The sequence below is a fragment of the Lissotriton helveticus genome, chromosome 7 (genome assembly GCF_964261635.1).
Source record: "Lissotriton helveticus chromosome 7, aLisHel1.1, whole genome shotgun sequence".
NCBI classification, from domain to species: Eukaryota; Metazoa; Chordata; class Amphibia; order Caudata; family Salamandridae; genus Lissotriton; species Lissotriton helveticus.
The window spans coordinates 123,191,122-123,212,092 of NC_136068.1; the positions used below are offsets into that span (position 1 = coordinate 123,191,122).

Below are 20,971 nucleotides of genomic sequence, written 5' to 3' on the forward strand. Positions count from 1 at the left end.
TGTGACAAAACAATTAAAAAGTGTTATCTCAAGTAAGGTATTGCGCGGGGCTGGATTTATTCTCACCAGTACGACAAGGTTACAAATGTGAGCATTTCATATTTTGATATCTTGTTACAGTACGTTGCACATTACCATGTTTCAGTCAGAGCCACTAGGATTATGCAATTTTGCGTCTGTGGTGTTTGTTTGCCTGATAATTATGGATTTGCCACGTGATCCATCATCTGCTGCATAATCTGTTTGTATACAAAAAAAGTGTTTCTAGATCAAACAGATCAAAAGTTACTAAAAATGTTGCAACATGGTTTGCAGCGCAGATGAATGCCCTTCGCAAAGGTTGACTGGTCACCCTTCTGTTGCTTATTGTGATACTTGGGTGTTAAACCTGAACTAATGAGGCGCAACCTATGCCCTGCAAGTATCTACAAGTGTAAAAACAAAAGACAAAATAATAAAGTAATAATATTTCAAAATGTGCTGGATTACGCAGCATAATATGCATTGATTGGTGCATAATTTAGTCGACCCTGCTTCATAAGTTCAGTGGCCCTGGTTATATATAATGCTCTTACTCTTTGTCTAATCACATCTACTCACAATGGGATTGATAATAATTCAGTTAAATGAAGGGCTATCGTGGGTTATGCAATGTGGCATAATATACACGTGGTGATAATTATGCTAATTATCTAAACTTACCTCAGAACTAAATAATTTATTGCACAGATATATTTTACATTTACATTTCTGAAGTTTTGCCACAAACAAAATATGATTTTCAGTAAAATGTTTAGTATCTGCGTACAACAAAACAAATACTTTATACAGCTATATTAAAAACAAAATATATACAATTTTTAGGACAAAATGTAATCTGTTCCATTTGGTCACATTCCCTAAATATCATTTGTTTACTTTTTACATTTCAGTGCGTAGGACTAGGTTTGATAAGGCACGCTATTACAGTCAGGGGTCACACAGCTGATAATCAAGCCACAGAAACTGTAGAGTTTGTGGTCCCTGTTCCTTCAGGGCCCTAATCTGCATCATATACACATTCAGAAAATACATGCTTCTGCTCGCCTCAAATAACTTATTGTGTTATTTTGCACACGAGAAAGAGTTCACAGCAAACCTCTATACTGATGACGTTGTAAGGTAATTTTCAAGGAACAAGAGGGCCTGTATTACCGATAGGGTACACTGTCCTAGTTTGCACCACGGCGCACCATAAAACAGATGTGTCCACCAAAACAGGGACAGTTCACCCTATTACAATGTATCTAGATGCTTGTGTTGTAGCCTGGCCTACAAGAAATCATGAGGGATGGCACTGTACAAACATCAGTGCTTACTCTCAAATAACTGTCTACATTCTCTGTATGCCTCTTTAGAAGAAGATGTGATGTAAATCTAGGGCTTGTGGGTTACCTTCAGAATAGACTAAAATTGGACCCGTATTGACCCACCCGAACACACTTTGGCCCATCCAGATACAAATTCCTGGAATGGGGCATGTTCCCACCTCCTCTTCTGATGAGGCAACCTTCTTCATTGCAGTGGCTCCTTCCATTCTTTTTCCTTTGTTGCATATCTGTGTGCAACCTCTGGGTAATTGGGCCCGCAGTTGAGTTAACGTTCTGGCCTATGAGATGAGGCTTCCTATGTGGGGAGGCCTTCGTCATTTGCTATATGAAAAGAAAGTTATGAATAAATAGTATCCTGGGAATCCATGGTCAATTTAAAATTCCTCCCAATCTACCAGTAACCAGACTACTTCTGAAAATCATGGAAATGCACCAGTGGCCCTGCCGGATCACTAGACGCTAGAAAATAATCTCCTTTAAAGTGCCCCATAATGGGGCCTGTTGGGTTTTGCACCATGCACTCAACGTCGAGCATGACCCAATAAAGCATGCCAGCTCTGTGGTTGAGGGTCTGTGCATCCTAAAAGGGACATCTCTTGTGGCCTGAAGGGCCAACGTGAAGAATATTTTAGCCATGTACCTCTTATACCTTCAGAATGTTACACCATCTATATTTATAGCTACATTAAGGGAGGACGTATGACAGACTACATACATGTTCAACATCAGGTGGCCAGTTCTGGAAAGTAGGATGTGTGGGCCTCGGTTTCCCAGAGAGACTCTACTAGCCTTCTCAAAGACCATTGACAGCTGGACAAACCTCTTTTTATTTTTTTATAGCATGACAGTGTTAGCCATTACTCTCCCAATAAAAATAGCTTAGTACATTGTGTTGATAATAAAACATGGACATCACCCAAGCAGTGTGAAGGTAGTATTGCTTACCATGTAATCCCGCGGGGCGAAAAACTCCATCTGTGTGTTCAGTCTTTGAACCTCTCTATTTATTGGGTTTTCCTGGGGCTTCATTCTGCTTTCCCTGCCCAGATGCTTTATTTGGATGGCAACCATAAACAGGTTAGGTTACTTGGCAATATCTAGCAATATGCGTGAACCCTGCAGGACAGGGATAAAAGCTGCTCTTTTCACCTCCCTAACCTAGTCCACAAAGAACGCAGTGTACCATGCACCTTACCAATTTAAAACAAAAGTTAGTCCACAAAGCCCCATCACAGGGTGTTAGACCTGGTATCATTGGCGTGAGTCTCCCTTCCATTTTTTACTGATTGCTTCCTCTGTTTTTGATCTGTTTGGTTGGTTAGATGGTTTGGGCACTGTGACCCTGCTATTCAATGCCACAGTGCAAGTGCTCCCTATGTTAAATTGATGTATTGATTAGTGACTCCATGATTGGGTTATTTGATTTACTTGTCATACCCTAGTACAGTGCACCATGTGTGCCCAGGGCTTGTAAATCAAATGTCGCTGGTGGGCTTACAGCACTGGTTGTGCCACCCACAGAAGCAGCTTGTAAAGTGTGTCTCAGGCCTGCCACAGCAGAGCCTGTATGCAGTCTAGTACTGCCATGTCGACTTGGTAAGTGCACCCACTTGCCAGTCCTTCAACCATCCCTTTTCTTCATATCAGACACCCCTAAGGTAGGCCCAAGGGCAGGGTGCATTGTAAGTACAAGGTAGGACATGACCTGGTGTGTGTGTGGCATGTCCTAATAGAGAATTACAGCCATTTTCGTTTTTCACTATTGCAAGGCTCCAGTCCCCATAGGCCAGAATGGGCAGTTTGATTATAACATCTTATAATCCTATCTGACCCAGGGAACATGGTAGAAATTCGAATTTAGTATACCTGAACTCAGAATGATAAAATACATATTTTAGAGAAGTTGGTTTTAACATTCTGTATTTGAAAATACCACTTTTAGAAAGTAAGTATTTTCTTGCCTAACCATCCAGCCTGCCTCTGCTAGCTTGTGTATTTTGTGTCTGGTTTTGTAAGTGACAGGGGCTGGGGGATTCCAGGAGACAGGGTGAGTCAGTACAAGGCTGAATAGACCTATCTGCATGCAGATGGGTGAGAGGAGTAGCACCTGGGTCTGAATAGACCTATCTGAATGCAGATGGGTGGGAGGAGTAGCACCTGGGTTTGAATAGGGCTGTGCCTGCCTTCCACAATGCTGGCTCCACCTCCTGTGGTGTGTCTGATGACCCTGGCCCACCCTGCCAAAGGAAAGCAGGAGTCATGTCAATCAAAGTGCTCCACGACTGCACAGAACTGGTTTGCACTGGGTACAGGACCCTCTACCTTAAGAGTAGAAAGGAGTTGCTAGTATAAATATGGGGACACAGACCCCAAGACTTTAGATCACTTCTGGAAAAACAAGACAAACCTCTGCCAAGGAGAAGAACCGAGGAAGCTGTAGGAGTTGTACTGCCCCCTCACAGTGTGCTGTGTTGCTGGGTTGGCCTTTATTGGTGTCTTCAGTGCCAAGGAGAGGAGAAGGAACTTTCAAATAACTTTCATCATCTTGCAGAATATTACTTCAAGGGCTTGAACTTGTGCTTGCCTCCTGTTGAGGGACAAAAGACTTCACCACCAGCTCCCCTCTGAATTTCCTTGCTGGGAATTCTGTCTGCAGAAGCCTGCGTGTCGCTGGGAGCTGGAAGTGCAACGCATTGGAAAGAAGCGGGTTGCAGTCACAGCTGTTAGCCAATGCATCACCGGAGAAGCGTGTCGCTGCCACTGAGGTCGCTGTCGCATCACCGTAGAAGCATGTCGCAGAGCCTGTCGTGGCTCTAAAGATACAGAGTTTGCCGTACGGCTGCAGGGCGTGCACATGTCGTCGCATCAAGGGCACCGTCTTATTGCACCGGATTGTCGCATCTCATCTAGGTGCCATCTTGCTGCATCGTTACCGGGCAGCAGTACGAGAATCTACGCATCACCTCCTCTCCGGTAAGGACCAAGACGCATCCCCTACTCTGCGCAAGTATTGAGGCACGACACATCGTCTCCCCCGAAGCAGGGAACCGACGCATCTCAAACTCTGCCTCTGGGATAAGCCTCTCTGCTCGTGCCAAGCTCCCAAGGGAGTGAGCTGGGGTTATCCAGTAATGTAATCCCCTTTCCCTGACTTAGAAGCAAGGCTCCCTATTTGGTCAAAGGTGTATACCATTGCCAACTAGAGACCCCCAGTTCTAACACAGGGGCATGAAGAGAATGAGTGGGTGATATGACAAACAGCCCTTTTGAGAAGGTTTTTTACTGTCCAGGACAAAAAGAAAGAAGCATTTGCAAAGCCAGCAGGTCTCGTCTGTGTCTTTAAACCATGCTCTATAACAATGCAGCTGTCGTGCAACATAGCTTATAAAAAAAAAGCTGCGATGATGCGTCCACCACATTATTTCGTGTGTGCTTTCAATGAACATGCAAGCGCGTGCCTACCAAAAGACACAAGCATTTTTTTTCCAACTCACCTGAGATGGATTAATAAATAAAAACAAAAGAATACCACAAATGCGCTTTTTTAAATTGCAGTGTAAAAGGAGCAAGTTGGGGCTGATGCATTATGGCAAGGAGCGAACAAGTAACAAAATGGATAGGGCATAGGGCAAACGGAGAAGCATGTGGGTAAGAGAGTGCAACGTAGAGCACGTAGGAAGCATATGGGCAAGATAGAGCAACACGAAAGCGGGTCGGGAGAGAAGCACGTGGGTTAGAGAGGGCAACATGAGAAGGAGAAAAGTACATGAAGGAGAAAGCTTGAAAACACATGCTCTGTTTGAGTGCTTAAACAAAAAGAAAAAAGTAGCTCCCTAAAAGTGAGCAGTCTATACATAGATGCCAGCCAATAGGAGTGATGGAAAAGAGGCTATGCTCCATGCGAGAGCAAAGCATTGCATACACACTGGGACACAAAGGCATTGAATAATAAGCAGGCAAACGAGAGTGACAGTAAAGCAAACCAATAGTAAGCAATGGGCAGGTTGCCTGCCTTTGTATGTACTTGGTAAGCCTAAAATCTGTCTTTTACAGCCAGACAGTGTGTGCTGCCTACTAGGCTGGACTTAAAAATGCATCAAAGTAGTATATATATATATATATATATATATATATATATATATATATATATATATATATATATACACACACATATATATATATATACACACATATATATATATATACACACATATATATATATATATATATATATATATATATTGGAAAAAACAAACATTACAGGGACATTATAGCTAGGCTCAGATTTTACACGTACAAAAACCAGTGAATTTCTGCTGTTTTTTCAATTTTGTTTCCCAACTATAATGTCCCTGTACCCTTTGTTTTTTTGGGGGGGATATATATATGTCTGAGTGGGTCTGTAAGTGTGAGTCTGAGTGGATCTGTGACTGGGTGCATGAGTCTCTAAGTGGTTCTGTGACTTGGTGCACGAGTGCCTGAGGATCGGTGAGTGGGTGCATGAGTATGAATGTGTCTGAGTGGTTGCGTGAATCTCGGAGTCGTTCTCTGAGTCAGTGCATGAGTCTCTGGGTAGGTGTATGAGTGGTTCTGTAAGTGGGTGCATGAGTGTCTGAGTGGTTTGTAAGTGAGTCCACATGTCTGAGCGAGTGCATGAGTGGGTTTGTGAGTGTCTGAGTGCACCTGTGACTGGGTGCATGAGAATGTGGGAGTGTGTCTGTGAGTAGGTGTGTGAGTGTCCGAGTGGATGTATCAGTGTGAATGGGTCTGCCATTAGGTGTGGGAGTGCCTTAGTGTGAGTGGGTGTCTAAGAGTCTGTGTGGGTGCGTCAGTAGCTGTGTGAATGACGGGGCCTCAAAAGAACCCCTCCTGCCCCTTTATCCAACAAAAGTCCACAGTTTGGCACAAAATATCTACCCAAGTGGAGTCATTTCTACTAGTTGATTACTAATTACTACCTCCTTGGGTAAATATCCTGTACATATTCTACATCACTACAGCTGAGTAATGGAGCACGAAGAAAGGTCACCAGTGACCTTACGTGTGTTTTGGCAATGTGATTGTTCCTGGTGTGTCTTTATCCAGAAATATGTGATAACATGAATCCTCCTATAGTGCAGAAAACAAGACTACAAAGAGATAAATCTCCACCAAACGAGGGTCTTTCTTCTCTTAACTATGCTTCTTTGTTTGGTGGAGATGTCCTCATATTCCTCGACATTAAGAACGCCTCAACAAAATCTGCGGGAAACGCACCGGGGGCCACTTGTTAAGCTGTCCATCATCCTAGCAAAAGGCTAGAACACCTTTTCATACTACTTAGATGGGTGGGGCCAAACGGAAAAGCTTCCAATTGATTGAGTGGAGCTTCAGCTGGGGCACCTGCTATGTTTATATTTATAAATGGTTTCTGTAGAGGTTTAATTTCTGTGAAATGAGCATTAAAACCAGAACGGCCCCAGGGACTCCATAACCCGGGCCAGGCCGAAACTTATTGGGGGAGAGGGAGCCACGCGGCCGCACTCCCCGGGCTGATTTTGGACCCAAGGACCAAATCCCCTTGGTCAAAATTCAAAGGAGGCCACATGTCCCCCTCCCTCGTTCAGATTTTGGTCCCAGGGTCCCCATCCAACGGGACCTGACCATAATCCAATGGGAGAGGGGGTCCACCAACCCCCTTCCCTGGGCCAATTTTGGACCCCCTAATTGTCTAAATAGCCCAGAGGAGGTGGTGGTGGTCCCTCGGCCATAAAATTGCCCTTGGAGAGGGGCCATGTGCCATTAAATTATACACTCTGCATGCTTCCAGGACCTGGCCCACCCAGGAGCTATAGTTAAAACAAGCGCAGGAGACTGAAGCCGAGCCCAAAGATGGCTGCCAAAACTTCCTGGTTGAAATGCTGGCAGCCAATCAGATCTGTGCACGAAATCAGGAGGGTACGCGTCCTTAGAAATGCAAATTTGGTTTTCTTTTATTAGCTTTAAAACTAGTCAACAGATTCACGGAAAATAGCAAAAAGCACTCTTTTTGGACCAAAAGCTAGCTTTCTGTCAAATTTTATGTAGTTCCGTCCCCCAGTTTGGCTGTAGTCGTGTTTAAAATCCCTATGGGAATTAACATGGGAAATCCCCTTTTTTTACTCCCCTTTTTTGTTCTGCTCCAGCTTGACAGATCACCCCAAAACGTTCCATGCAGTACTAGAATCACCGGCACTCTGCCCTCTCCTGTTTATGGTGGGAGTCTCTTTTCACAGGGGCCCTCCATGATAGATGGCATATTCAAGGTTTCAATTCACTCACCCAACAGCCCACAGAGATGCACTCACAAGAGGGTATATTTAAGATTTCTTTCTTCGATGTGCACGCAGGCTAAACTCATGCATTTGGACGTTAGCTGTCTTGTTCATTGGAAAGCTTAGTCCTTTTTCTGTGTCATTGTATATCTTTTAACCTTTACCTGGTGATACACCCGACACATGTTTACAGAATGCTGGGAAATGTACACCCATCAAGTTAAAAACAGTGGAGCAAAGTATTTCAAATACTTCAATACTGACACCTAAAAGAACTAATAATTAAAATATTCAAAATGTATTATTGAGCAACGTGTGTCCAGAATGTCAAACAAAACCATCAGTCAAGATGTGTCATAGGTTGTTTCATAGCATTTCGTTCCAATGTCAGGACTCCCTCATTGTTGTAATGTTTTCAATTGATAAATTTAGTCTGGCTAGAAATTTGACAACACTGTGAATAGAGGTGCGCGAGTTATAGTACGTTTTGCAATGAGCACAATTTATAACTTTATGTTATAACTATAACTTTTCAGTTCGTAAGGTTTGTATAGTTTAATTTGATTTTGTAAAGAAATAATAAATTACGTTTTCCTAACTCTAACTAATCTTAAACCTTTGTTTTTTAATTGAAAAAAAATAATATAAATATATATATATATATATATATATATATATATATATATATATATATATATATATATATATATATATATATATATATATCGAACACACCCAGTAGTTCCTGTAGTGCCGCTATCGATTGCAGTTCATGGTTGAACCAGGAACGTGCATCACTTATCACTATTCTTTGCGCCCACCTCCGAAACTAAAAACCATGTGCACCAGGAATCTTGCAGCATTGATGATTTATTCAGGCCTGGCTGCCACCCAGACCAGTTCTCCAAGGGTTAGAAAAATTAAGTCATTTATTTGTCAAAGAGTGATGCACAATACTGCAAAGACGACATGTTTCTGCTGTACCCACAGCCTTGCTCACGGTGGTCGCCAATTTTTTTAGATAGCATTTAATACAAACCTTTAGTCTCAACATCACACTCAAAAAAGACCACCTCCTCACAATTCATTCCTAGTATTATGTGATCTTTGCGGGCATCTTTGAATGTTCACCCTGTAATAACTGTTACTGCTTGGTGTCTATTGCTGTAAAATTTTACTTCATACCCAATCAAATTATTGATGCATTCAACAAACAAATATCAATATGTCAAATTAATATAATTAAAAAATGTCTTGATTATAGAAAAATGTTTCTTTCCATTCTGCAATAAGTAACTTTCAATATTTCTACCGAACTTTTTCTGTCATTCAGTATTGGATTGACATTTAGACTGTTCCCCCGGCCAGTACAATTTATCAATTTAATTTTTACATTCCTCATTCTCCGTAATCCCTGTAGATTACACTGTATATGGTTGTTTGTGATTTCATTGAAAAACGATTTCATGGAACATCATTAGTGAGAAACCATTTCACCTAAACTACTTAATGAAATTTGCAGGATGAATGGCTTTTACAATTTCACAGAAACCAATTCATAGAATGCCTTTTTTCCAAATTGGCTTTTGCATGCATATTTTTTAAGGTGTAAATACAATGGCTGCCGGTCGTAATTTCAGAAACATTTTTGTCGTTTATATTTATTGCTTTATGTCAGAGGACATTACTTCAGATTTATATCTTTTACATTGTCAAACAATTAACTTTGGATGCTTTTAATTCGCTGATCCCTCACCCCCCCTTGACCTCACCAATCCCTGATCCCATCACTATTCCAAAAAACCATCTATCCTGGTCCCCGAAAAAAACCCTCACCACGCCTAAACTCCGCCGATCTTAAACTCCACCCATCCCTGCATCCTAAAAACCCTTCATCACACCTAAACTATACCCATCCCTGAACCCAAAAAGTAATTTCTCCCCATAAACTTCACCAATCTCTGCAGCCTAAAACCCTCTCACAATCTATAATCCCCACCCATCCCTGACCCCTCAAAACTCTCACACCTCTAAATAGCACCCATGCCAGATGCCTAAAAAACCCTTACTGCACCCAATTCATTCCAGACCCCTAAAAACTCCTCATCGCCTCTAAACTTCACCCATTCCTGGACTCTAACACTTTTTCTACCCATAGACTTCAGCCATCCCACCCCTACCCCATAAAGTCCCTCACATCCCTAAACTCCACCCTAAAAATCCTTTAGCAGCCTTAAACGCTACCCATCAACAAACCTTCACCTTTTTAAAGAACATTACATCACGATGCATTACTCGTCAACAAATCAGCTGCTTCTCTTTTCATTTGTTGACTTTATGCTTGACTTTCATCCTGTATAGCACTCTGCTGCAGTTTGGCTAGGCTCGTGAGTAGGAAGCTGGCTCTGTATATTTCTATACCAAAGTGAGGTATAGTGTGCACAGAGTCCAGTTGAACCCCAAAGGTAGGCAGAGGTAAAAGTAGATAGCACCTTACTCTCTATTTGTGGTAGTGTGAGCGAGCAGTAAGGCTGAATCAGAGGGTAGTCTTAAGCATTTGTTGTACTCACTCAATCAGCAAATGATATCACACACTCAAAGACTGAACATCAGACCAATTGGTTTTGTATGAAAATATTCTTTTAGTTATTTTATTTTCGCAAACCAGGCAAGCCTGACACCGGTAAGAAATAAATACTTTACAGTAGTAATGCAGTTTGCAAAGAGTTTGATTTGCAATTTTATATGCACTTTGATATGATTACAGTAGAGGTACTTGTAATGCAATGCTTTTAAAAAACTGTACATATACTTTGTATTGGCTTTTTGGTAGAATGTTAAGTAGATTACTTTATAGATTATTTTCTTACACAGTGCAGTATACCTGGAAACTGCACTGGGACATTTCCTGTAAACAGGCAAGTAAAAACGTTTTAGTTATTTAGTTACAGTTTTAAAGGGTTTTCTTGGATTTTTCAACTCCACACTTAGAAACTTTTCACAGAAAAAGTCACTGTTATCCCATCAAGGAAAATAGGGTTATCGGTTCAAATGTAAGTATTCAGTTGTGGGAGTTGGTATTCTGGGGTAGACTCTGGGGTCCCCAAGGGTGAAGGATGCACTCTTGTTACACCCTCAGCGGCTTAAGGGTGGCCGGGTGCAGAGTGCTGAGGCCAAATATTATCCAATAGGGGCTAGGGGGCCTGCGGTTGGCGGCTGCTGACGAACAGGCCACAAGGTTGTGGGAGCCAAGCTCCTTGTGTTAAGCTCAGGGCAAAGGGGGATCCGGTTTAGCACACAAAGTGCACCCGCAGGGGCGGCTGGGTGCAGGGTGCTCTTTTGGCGTTTTTTCAAAGGAGATGTTCGTTTTTTGTTTCTAGCTGCAGGCTCGGTCCAGGAAGACTTCCAGGAGGTACCAACAGCTGGGCAGGTAAGTTGGAAGGCTCGGGGACATAGGTGCATCTCAGGTTCTTTTCTCCAGGGCGCAAGGCTGCTGGATGCAGGGGTGTTTCTTTAGTTCGGATTTCACCTTACCGGGCCACTCGTGGTTGGGGGGGTCTCCGCACAGAGGCTGCAGGTGACGTCGGGGAGTCCTGGAGGGGTCAACCCATGCTGGACTTGGACTCTGGAGCACTGGGGGTCCTCGCTGGGACTGATGGGCCACTCGAACTCGGGCCGTAGGCGACGGGTGCAGTAGTGGTTCCAGGCGTCATGTTTTGTTGTCCTCGGCAGGCTCAGAGTCTGTCATGGGATTTTCTTTTGAACAGAGCTGCTGTTCACAGGAGATCTGGTCTTTGTTGGAGGCAGTCAGTCCTGCCAGGGTTCTGGAGATCGCTGACTGCAGGACAAGGCAATTTTTGGCGCCGGTTCTCCGGAAACTGCAGACAGACCAGTAGGGGCGTGGGCCAAGTCAGTTGTTCTCTGCAGTCTCCTCTGCTGGGCGTCTTCTTTCACCCTTTTTCTTCTTAAGTTGCGGGAATCTGACTTCTTGGTTCAGGGCTGCCCCCTAAATACTGTAGTTAGGGGCGTTTTAGGTGTCTCAAGGTTAGTAGCCAATGGGCTACTGACCTTAGGGTGACTTCACCCTTTGTGTGCTCACCCCACGTGGGGCAGTGGGCACAATCCCTAGTCCTGATTGGAGAGTGCCTGCGATCTGCAAGATGGCGGGCACTGAAGAGTGGGCTTCACCTCGCCTCCCCCACCTTAGAGGTGGAGTTGGCAGAGGTGGGCACACCTTCTGGGCTGTGCTATTTTTTCCCGCCTCTCTTCCCGCTGAAAAGGAGGAGAGACAGGCAGGGGGCCTGCTCTTGATGGCTGGAAAGGCTGGGGGTTGCATTACAAAGGTGCAAGGCCTTTGAAGCTCCCTGCCACAGACGGCTCTTCCTGGCCTGGGGGAGGTGTGAACACCTCCGCCCAGGAAAGGTTTTGTTTCTGGGCACTAGGAGCTAAGGCTCCCACCCCAGGGGTCCAGAAACCTGTCTTGTTGTGGCAGGCTGGTGTGTATCAATCAGGGACCCACCAGAGGCTTGTCCTTTTTTTTTTTCACAACCAATTTTATTGAGCAAATGAGCATTGAGAATGTGGCATCTCCACAACCGAAGAACACCACGACAATATCAAAACAGCAATTACATAGGCAGCAAATGATGGAGCAGACTCAAAAAATAGGCTCAGTATAGAAGCTCCCCAGCGACCGAGGCTTGTCCTTTTTCATGGGGCATCTCTAAGATGCCCTCTGAGTGCATTTTTTTATTAAATCCCACACTGGCATCAGTGTGAGTTTTAATGTTTGATACCATACTTCCCAGTTTTCAGTGTAGCCAATATTGTGCTGTGGAGTTCGTACTGACAAACTCCCAGCACCATATACTCTTAATGGCAGTACAGCACTTACAATGTCTAAGAATTAACTTAGAACACTGTAGGGGTACAGGGCTCATGCACCTGTACCCTCACCATTTGTATAGTACATCCAGCTTGAGGGGTGGCTGATCTATGCCTGGACAGTGGGTTGTATGCATGGCACACAGGGATGTGTGCCATGTGGACTCTTTACTTTGTTCTGCACCAAAACACGCAGCCTGCAAAGGCAGTGTGTGTGTAAAGATACAGGGCCTTTAAGGGTGGCACAATAAATGCTGGAGCCCTTAGAGGCCTTCCCTGTCACAGTGCCCTGGGTACCTGTGGTACCATTTACCAGAGGCTCACCCGTGGCTAGAGAGTGCCAATTGGGGGTACAAAATACCGTTTATGGGAAAGAACACAGGCCCTGGGAACCTAATTGGCAGGGACCCAGGGCACATCAAGTCAAAGTGCATCAGTAGTCTGGCAAAAAGTGGGGGGTTACTGCAACAGAAACCCAGCTTCCTACATCATGCTATAAAAACACCACATACATGTATAACATACATATGTGCCGGTCTACGAAAAAAGTGACCAGCAACTGAGACAATATAAATCAGCTGAAAGTGATCAAGTTGGCAAGGTGCTAGCCGGCTATTTTCTTCCACTATCCCAGAAGAGTAGCTTACAATGGAATTGTCACCTTGGATTAGATTTCTAATTATGAACTTTACATGCAATCTCTTACATAGACTAGATTCATCAGGGGTTGGCTAAAAATATCACCAAATTGAAAGTGACACCATTGGTATAATTTGGAGAAATATTTAATGCTGTTGTGCTGATCTGTGGTAAATACTATGGGGCTTATTTATGAGCCCCTAGTGCAACTTTTACATTGCCTGTTCATCACTTTGTTGACACACTAGTGGCGTAAATAATGTGCCACATTGCACCATATTTACAAAGTCACTTTGTAAACCGCTGCGCTACATTGCACGTGCGTCAGGTATGATATATGCAGGTTGGGCAATCACCAGCAAGAAAACCTCTCAGAAGTGGCGTAGTGATATCTATCAGATGTCACTGCGCCACTTCTAGGACGCCACTGCGTCAAAAGCTTACAACTGTCTCGCAGCAGATGTAAGGGTGACGCAGGCCCTTTCACATGGGGCTTTCCCCATGTGAAAGGACACATTGTTGGAGTTGCGTCTGTTTTCAGACATACCCCAGCAATGCATCAATTTTTCGCAAACAGATACGTGAGGATTCCTACATATCTGTAAATCTTTGCGACATGGAGTGCCATACAGTAAATCCGGCGCATCCAAGGTGTTGCAAGGAGTGCGCACTGCAAAGGTTTTATGGTTGTACATTGATGGTATGAAAATTTTGCTATAATTCAAATAAATTGTGGTTGTATTTTGCAGAATACCTAACAAATTTCAAAATGTTCTGATTTGCTCAATATCGTATTTTACTGGAATAATGTAATTTCCGAAAATTATGGCAAATAGATAATAGAGTATTACATGAATATTTTAAAATATGGTGTTTGAAAGTACACATATTTGTGCAATAATTATAGACAACATTTAATATTTATATTCTGAAAAAATACTTCATTTTGAGGGGTATTCCAATACAAAACCTAAACATACTGGGCCTCATTTATGGTTTTTTTTGCCGTAGAGCAGCACAGCAGGCCTTGCTGCTGCGCTTCCCTACGGTAAAAGAAAAGGACAGGAATGTGCTGTATCTATTAGATACAGTGCATTCCAGTCCTTTTCCCCTGCACCGGAGCACAGTGGGCTGTCATGTGCCAAAGCAGGTACCTTTGCACCATGGTGCAAGGGTGCCTGCATTGCGAAGATGATTATTTTTGTGCAGGAAAGGACACCTACCTTCACAAAAACAATCACAAGAGGCATTTTCCTCTTTCTGTGTGTGCTCAGAATTTCGAAAGGAGCGTGCCTTTCACATTTTAGACATCCTCAGAATTTTCAGTCTCGTGCTTTTCACATTTTAGACATGCTCAGATATCCAAAGAAGTGTGCCTTTCACATTTTAGACATGCTCAGAATTTCCAAAGAAGCGTGCCTTTTACATTTCAGACATGCTCAGAATTTCCAAAGGAGCGTGCCTTTCACATTTTAGACAAGCTCAGAATTTCCAAAGGAGCTTGCCTTTCACATTTTAGACATGCTCAGAATTTCCAAAGGAGCGTGCCTTTCACATTTTAGACATGCTCAGAATTTCGAAAGGAGCTTGCCTTCCACATTTCAGACATGCTCAGAATTTGCAAAGGAGCGTGCCTTTCACATTTTAGACATGCTCAGAATTTTGAAAGGAGCGTGCCTTTCACATTTCAGACATGCTCAGAATTTGCAAAGGAACGTGCCTTTCACATTTTAGACATGCTCAGATTTCCAAATTTGCGTGCCTTTCACTCAGACATGCTCGGAATTTCCGAAGGAGCGTGCCTTTCACATTTTAGACGTGCTCAGAATTTCGAAAGGAGCGTGCCTTTCACATTTAAGACATGCTCAGAATTTCGAAAGGAGCGTGCCTTTCACATTTAAGACATGTTCAGAATTTCCAGTCTCGTGCTTTTCACATTTTAGACATGCTCAGATATCCAAAGAAGTGTGCCTTTCACATTTTAGACATGCTCAGAATTTCCAAAGGAGCGTGCCTTTCACATTTTAGACATGCTCATAATTTCCAAAGGAGCGTGCCTTTCACATTTTAGACATGCTCTGAATTTCCAAAGGAGCGTGCCTTTCACATTTTAGACAGGCTCAGAATTTCCAAAGGAGCGTGCCTTTCGCATTTTAGACATGCTCAGAATTTCGAAAGGAGCGTGCCTTCCACATTTCAGACATGCTCAGAATTTCCAAAGGTGCGTGTCTTTCACATTTTAGACATGCTCGGAATTTCCAAAGGTGCGTGTCTTTCACATTTTAGACATGCTCAGAATTTCCAAAGGAGCGTGCCTTCCACATTTCAGACATGCTCAGAATTTCCAAAGGAGCGTGCCTTTCGCATTTTAGACATGCTCAGAATTTCGAAAGGAGCGTGCCTTCCACATTTCAGACATGCTCAGAATTTCGAAAGGAGCGTGCCTTTCACATTTTAGACATCCTCAGAATTTCCAGTCTCGTGCTTTTCACATTTTAGACATGCTCGGAATTTCCAAAGGAACGTGGCTTTCACATTTTACACATGCTCAGAATTCCCAAAGAAACGTGCCTTTCATATTTTAGATATGCTCAGAGTTTCCAAAGAATTTCACATTTTAGACATGTTCATAATTTCCAAAGGAGCGTGCCTTTCACATTTTAGACATGCTCAGAATTTCCAAAGGAGCGTGCCTTTCACATTTTAGACATGCTCAGAATTTCCAAAGGAGCGTGCCTTTCACATTTTAGACATGCTCTGAATTTCCAAAGGAGCGTGCCTTTCACATTTTAGACAGGCTCAGAATTTCCAAAGGAGCGTGCCTTCCACATTTCAGACATGCTCAGAATTTCCAAAGGTGCGTGTCTTTCACATTTTAGACATGCTCGGAATTTCCAAAGGTGCGTGTCTTTCACATTTTAGACATGCTCAGAATTTCGAAAGGAGCGTGCCTTCCACATTTCAGACATGCTCAGAATTTCCAAAGGAGCGTGTCTTTCGCATTTTAGACATCCTCAGAATTTCCAGTCTCGTGCTTTTCACATTTTAGACATGCTCGGAATTTCCAAAGGAACGTGCCTTTCACATTTTACACATGCTCAGAATTCCCAAAGAAACGTGCCTTTCATATTTTAGATATGCTCAGAGTTTCCAAAGAATTTCACATTTTAGACATGTTCATAATTTCCAAAGGAGCGTGCCTTTCACATTTTAGACATGCTCAGAATTTCCAAAGGAGCGTGCCTTTCACATTTTAGACATGCTCAGAATTTCCAAAGGAGCGTGCCTTTCACATTTTAGACAGGCTCAGAATTTCCAAAGGAGCGTGCCTTCCACATTTCAGACATGCTCAGAATTTCCAAAGGTGCGTGTCTTTCACATTTCAGACATGCTCGGAATTTCCAAAGGTGCGTGTCTTTCACATTTTAGACATGCTCAGAATTTCGAAAGGAGCGTGCCTTCCACATTTCAGACATGCTCAGAATTTCCAAAGGAGCGTGTCTTTCGCATTTTAGACATCCTCAGAATTTCCAGTCTCGTGCTTTTCACATTTTAGACATGCTCGGAATTCCCAAAGAAACGTGCCTTTCATATTTTAGATATGCTCAGAGTTTCCAAAGAATTTCACATTTTAGACATGTTCATAATTTCCAAAGGAGCGTGCCTTTCACATTTTAGACATGCTCAGAATTTCCAAAGGAACGTGCCTTTCACATTTTAGACATGCTCAGATTTCCAAAGGATTTCACATGTTAGACATGCTCGGGATTGGACGGATTTTCTCAGTCTTAAAGCAGGAGACGCCCATGATGCATACGTAGATTTCCACCCAGTCCCAGCGCCTTTCTGCACACTCAGATCCGGAATCCCGGGGCCAGGCCTGGTCAACAGTAGTTGTTTTCTCACAAAGGTCACGTTGTTCTTTGTGACGAACAACGTCCCATCAGGACTGCAAACCTACAATTCCACATGCAGCTAAACATACCTATTCCTAAAGGGTGGAAGGAGCATATATTTAGAGTTGTGAGATGATCCATATCATCAGACTATTTCGCACTTTGGACTCTTATTGAAGAAGTAAGTGCATTCTGAGACTTGTAGTCGAGATTCAGTCCAATAGCACAGCTTAGGTGAACATAAGAAAACAATGATTTGTGAAATGAAAGTAAAGTAAAGTCCACATTTGTAAAGCGCACAATCACCCGTAAGGGTCTCTAGGCGCTGGGGGCCGTCGGGAAGATTAAGCGAGCTATTGCCCAGAGTCATATGGTGCTGGGCTAACCTGCCGCCGGAGCCGGGGATCGAACCGTGGTCGCCAGATTCCAGCGTCAGTCGCCCTGGCCGCGGCGCCACACCTCTCCCACATTGAAAGGGAAGTCCGGGACTGGGAAAACCTCTTAGTGAACCTATTTATCAGCTAGAAACAGACACTTCTGAAAGATGTTCAGCAGACAGAGGCTTGTTTCTCTCTCAAAGTTATGAGGTCTCTGTGGTGGGTGCGGGGGGGGGGGGGGGGGGAGGGTATCCACTGTAATGTACTTTTGGAGCAGACACACATCCATTTCCATTTCTGGTCCATCAGATCTGCCAGATCACCCCATCTTAAGGGACACTGTTTACATTTATTTATAAAGCCGAGAATTCTGGGAGTTGTAGTCTTTGTACTGTTCAGTTGAACCACTCGGGAAAATATATCTAAATACAACTTAAGAAAGGAAGCAACAGGACTGAGCAAGCGGTGCCTGTGGACATGGAATGAATGATGTGCCAACCATACCCACCCTCCAGCTCCGTTCGGTGCCCCTTTAAGAAGTGTTCACAGGGCAAAAACTACTCATTGCAAGAAGCTGTGGAGAACAAATTCAGACTCTCAGGACAAACACTCTTCCATGATTCCAAGAAAAAATGCGAGATTCGGTGTCACTAAACAGATAGGGGCAGATTTACAAGGCCCTTGCGGCACATTTGCGTCACTTTTCCCATGTTAAAAATGACGCAAAGTGGCGCAAGGGCCTTGTAAATAAGCCCCATACTTTTTAGCTAAAGACTGGGGGGCTTATTTATGAAGGCCTTGCGCCGCCGGTGCGCCACTTTTAAAATGGGAAAAAGTCACGCACCGGCGGCGCAAGGCCTTCATAAATAAGGCCCCGGAATTATTACAGACGATGGACAACAATCAGAGACAAGGGGTGCCTTCTCTGCAGATCATCGCTGTGATGTCACTGAAAGTCTTCAAGAAATAAAGTTTAATGGAAGACCTGCAGTATTATTCTGATTAAAAAACAGGGGCAAAAATAAACTTCACTTGATCGTTCACACAGTACCCAGCTCCCTCCTGCCTCCTAAGCAGGGTGACTGGAATCAACGTTGCGTTTCTGCTGAATTATGGAGTTGCCGCATGATTCAGAATTTGCTGCATTATCGCAGATTTCAATTAAAAAAAATGTGCTTGTCACTTGAAGAACCAAAAGTTAAATACTATAAACGCAGCAACACGTGTTCCTGCGCAGTGGAAGGCCTTTTGCGAAGTTTAGCTGGTCACCTTTCTGTTGCTTATTGCTATATGTGGATATTAAAATGGTACCAATGAGGTGCAACCTATGCCCAGACATTGTAAAATGGCAAAATAATGTGGTAATACTAACAAAATATACACCTCACTGTGGGAATATCCGACTGGTACCTCTGAAAGGTCAGTAGCGTTGGGACAGAGTCAGCTGTACATCTAACACCTCTGAAAGGCTTGTAGGGCTGGGGCAAAGTGAGTCACGTGTCAGGCCGGTACCTCGGACAGGTCCGTAGGTTCAACCTCTGTGTGGCTGGTAGGGTTGGGACAGTCAGAGACTTGACACAGGTACACACGAGAAAGGACTTTGGGGTTAGTTAGGGCAGTATTATTCACAGGTCTCTCTGAAAAGCCTGGCCCACCTTGCTATCGTTTAATTTATTTAATGTATTTATTTATTGAATGCGTTTTTATATAGCGAGGACTTTACCCGAAGGTGTCAGAGCGCTTCACAATAGGAACAGTAGTGATACATGAGGAACAATTACAAGTCAGCATGTTACAAAAGCAAACGTCACGTTACAAGGCAATAGTGGCAATTGTGCATGTTTCAAGACCAAACACAATACAAGGGGGCAGATTTACAAGCCCCTTGCGCCACTTTTCCCATGTTAAAAATGACGCAAAAGTGGCGCAACGGGCCTGTAAATCTGCCCCAAGAGGTAGCAAACGGAAAAAAAAGGAAAAAAAAGTGACGTGTGTATGTTACAAAAGCGTACAAAGTACAAGTAGAGGTATAATACTGCACTAAATGGCAGATACTCAGAACACAAAAACAAACGTTACGTTATATGAGGCAATGGTGACACTTTTGGGGGGTGTTCCAGTCGGAGGGTATACCTGCAGCCTGCAGGGCTGTCGCACTCACCATTGACGGCGGGGGGCCTCTTCCTGCAGTCGGGGCTCCGCATGGTCACTTCCATCTCGGCAGCAGCTGGGGCAGCAGGAGAATCCCGGCTGCAGGGCGAGTTCCTCAGAGGTCCGGAAGAGGGCGCTGCAACCCAGCTGTTCGTCACTTTTCATTTTAGGGAAAGAGTGGGGCGCTTTGCACGGCGTTCACTGCCTTCTAAGCGCTTTGGCTGAGAACAAAACTAAAGTGGAGAATGACTGCGGGCATGATGGGGGGTGGAAGGGAGTGGGGGGTGGGGGTGTTGGGGTGAGAAGAGGTGGACAGATGGGGCAGCGGTGGTTTAGGTGAAACTTGTGGTGTCAGTGGAAAGGATGGTGGTCTCTCCTGTAGTCCGTTTTTTGAGGGGATGGGGGGGGGGGGGTGGTATCCACTGGTGGTCACTTTCCTTAGGGGGTGGGCTGGGGGCCTGTGCTAGGAGATTTTCTCGTTTGGGTCCTTTACTCCTATCCCTCCACTAGACACCCCGCTGAGGGTTCGGCCGCATCTGTCCTCCCCCAGCCTCAGCGAGGCGAAGGGGGTCCTTATATCTTCAGAACTTGCTGGCGGGGGGAGGATGGGGGTTGTGGGAGGCTACACTGACAGCCCCTGTCTCATCTAGCCTCTCTCTGCAGCCCCCACCTGTCCACTCTCGCCTCTCTCTCGCGACTGCCTGATTCTCTATCAGGTGCTCTCCCTTGTCGTAGGGGTGGGGGTGGGGGGGCGGGGGGAGATCACCGCTTGGCAGACTCCGACGGCTCAGTCCTCACCCCCTACCCACGCGCCTGCCACCAGCTGTCCCTGCAGGAGGAACCGTGCCCAGTTACTTTCACTTTCAGGCCCAGGGCAGGTGTGATCCAGTCGCCCTGTTCCTTCTCTTCCTGGATTTACCGAGCACCGCTTTCCCCTCTCAGGGAGAAGGGAGCGGCGCCGCTCTGTCCTCCTTGCAGGCAGAGACATATTAATGCATTGGCACAGTGGGCTCTGGCCAAGGGCCACAGTCTTTCAGGGCCCCTCTAATGCACCCAGCTCTATTCTACAGTCATGCCCTGATGAATTCTTCCCAAAAATTTGTTTTTAAAAACCGTTTTCCTTTAATTTATTTTTTAATGTGGATAATTTGTGAGAATCTATTGACAGACATTTTGCAGAAAAATGTGTTTGTTTCATACAACATCAATAAAAAAAAAGTTTTTTTGATCAAAACAGGATCTCATCTTTGAGAAATGGGAGGGTGTCCCAGAGATTATTTACAGTAATATTAGTGACCTGCTGCTGTGTTACAATATTTAAAACGCACGCCACTGTCTCTGAATATTAGCTGTAAACACAT

At 44.2% G+C, this 20,971-nt stretch overlaps 1 protein-coding gene across 1 annotated transcript in view; it reads right to left on the reverse strand.

Moving 5' to 3' along the window:
* Window positions 1-20,460, reverse strand: part of C7H20orf204 (chromosome 7 C20orf204 homolog) — a 122,463-nt gene extending 102,003 nt beyond the window's left edge. Inside the window, exon 1 of the mRNA XM_078651661.1 lies at window positions 19,621-20,460. Within this exon, the coding sequence (XP_078507787.1) occupies window positions 19,621-19,623 (3 nt within the window). The 5' untranslated portion in view covers window positions 19,624-20,460. The remainder of the gene's footprint in view (window positions 1-19,620) is intronic.
* Between the last annotated feature and the right edge of the window lie 511 nt (window positions 20,461-20,971).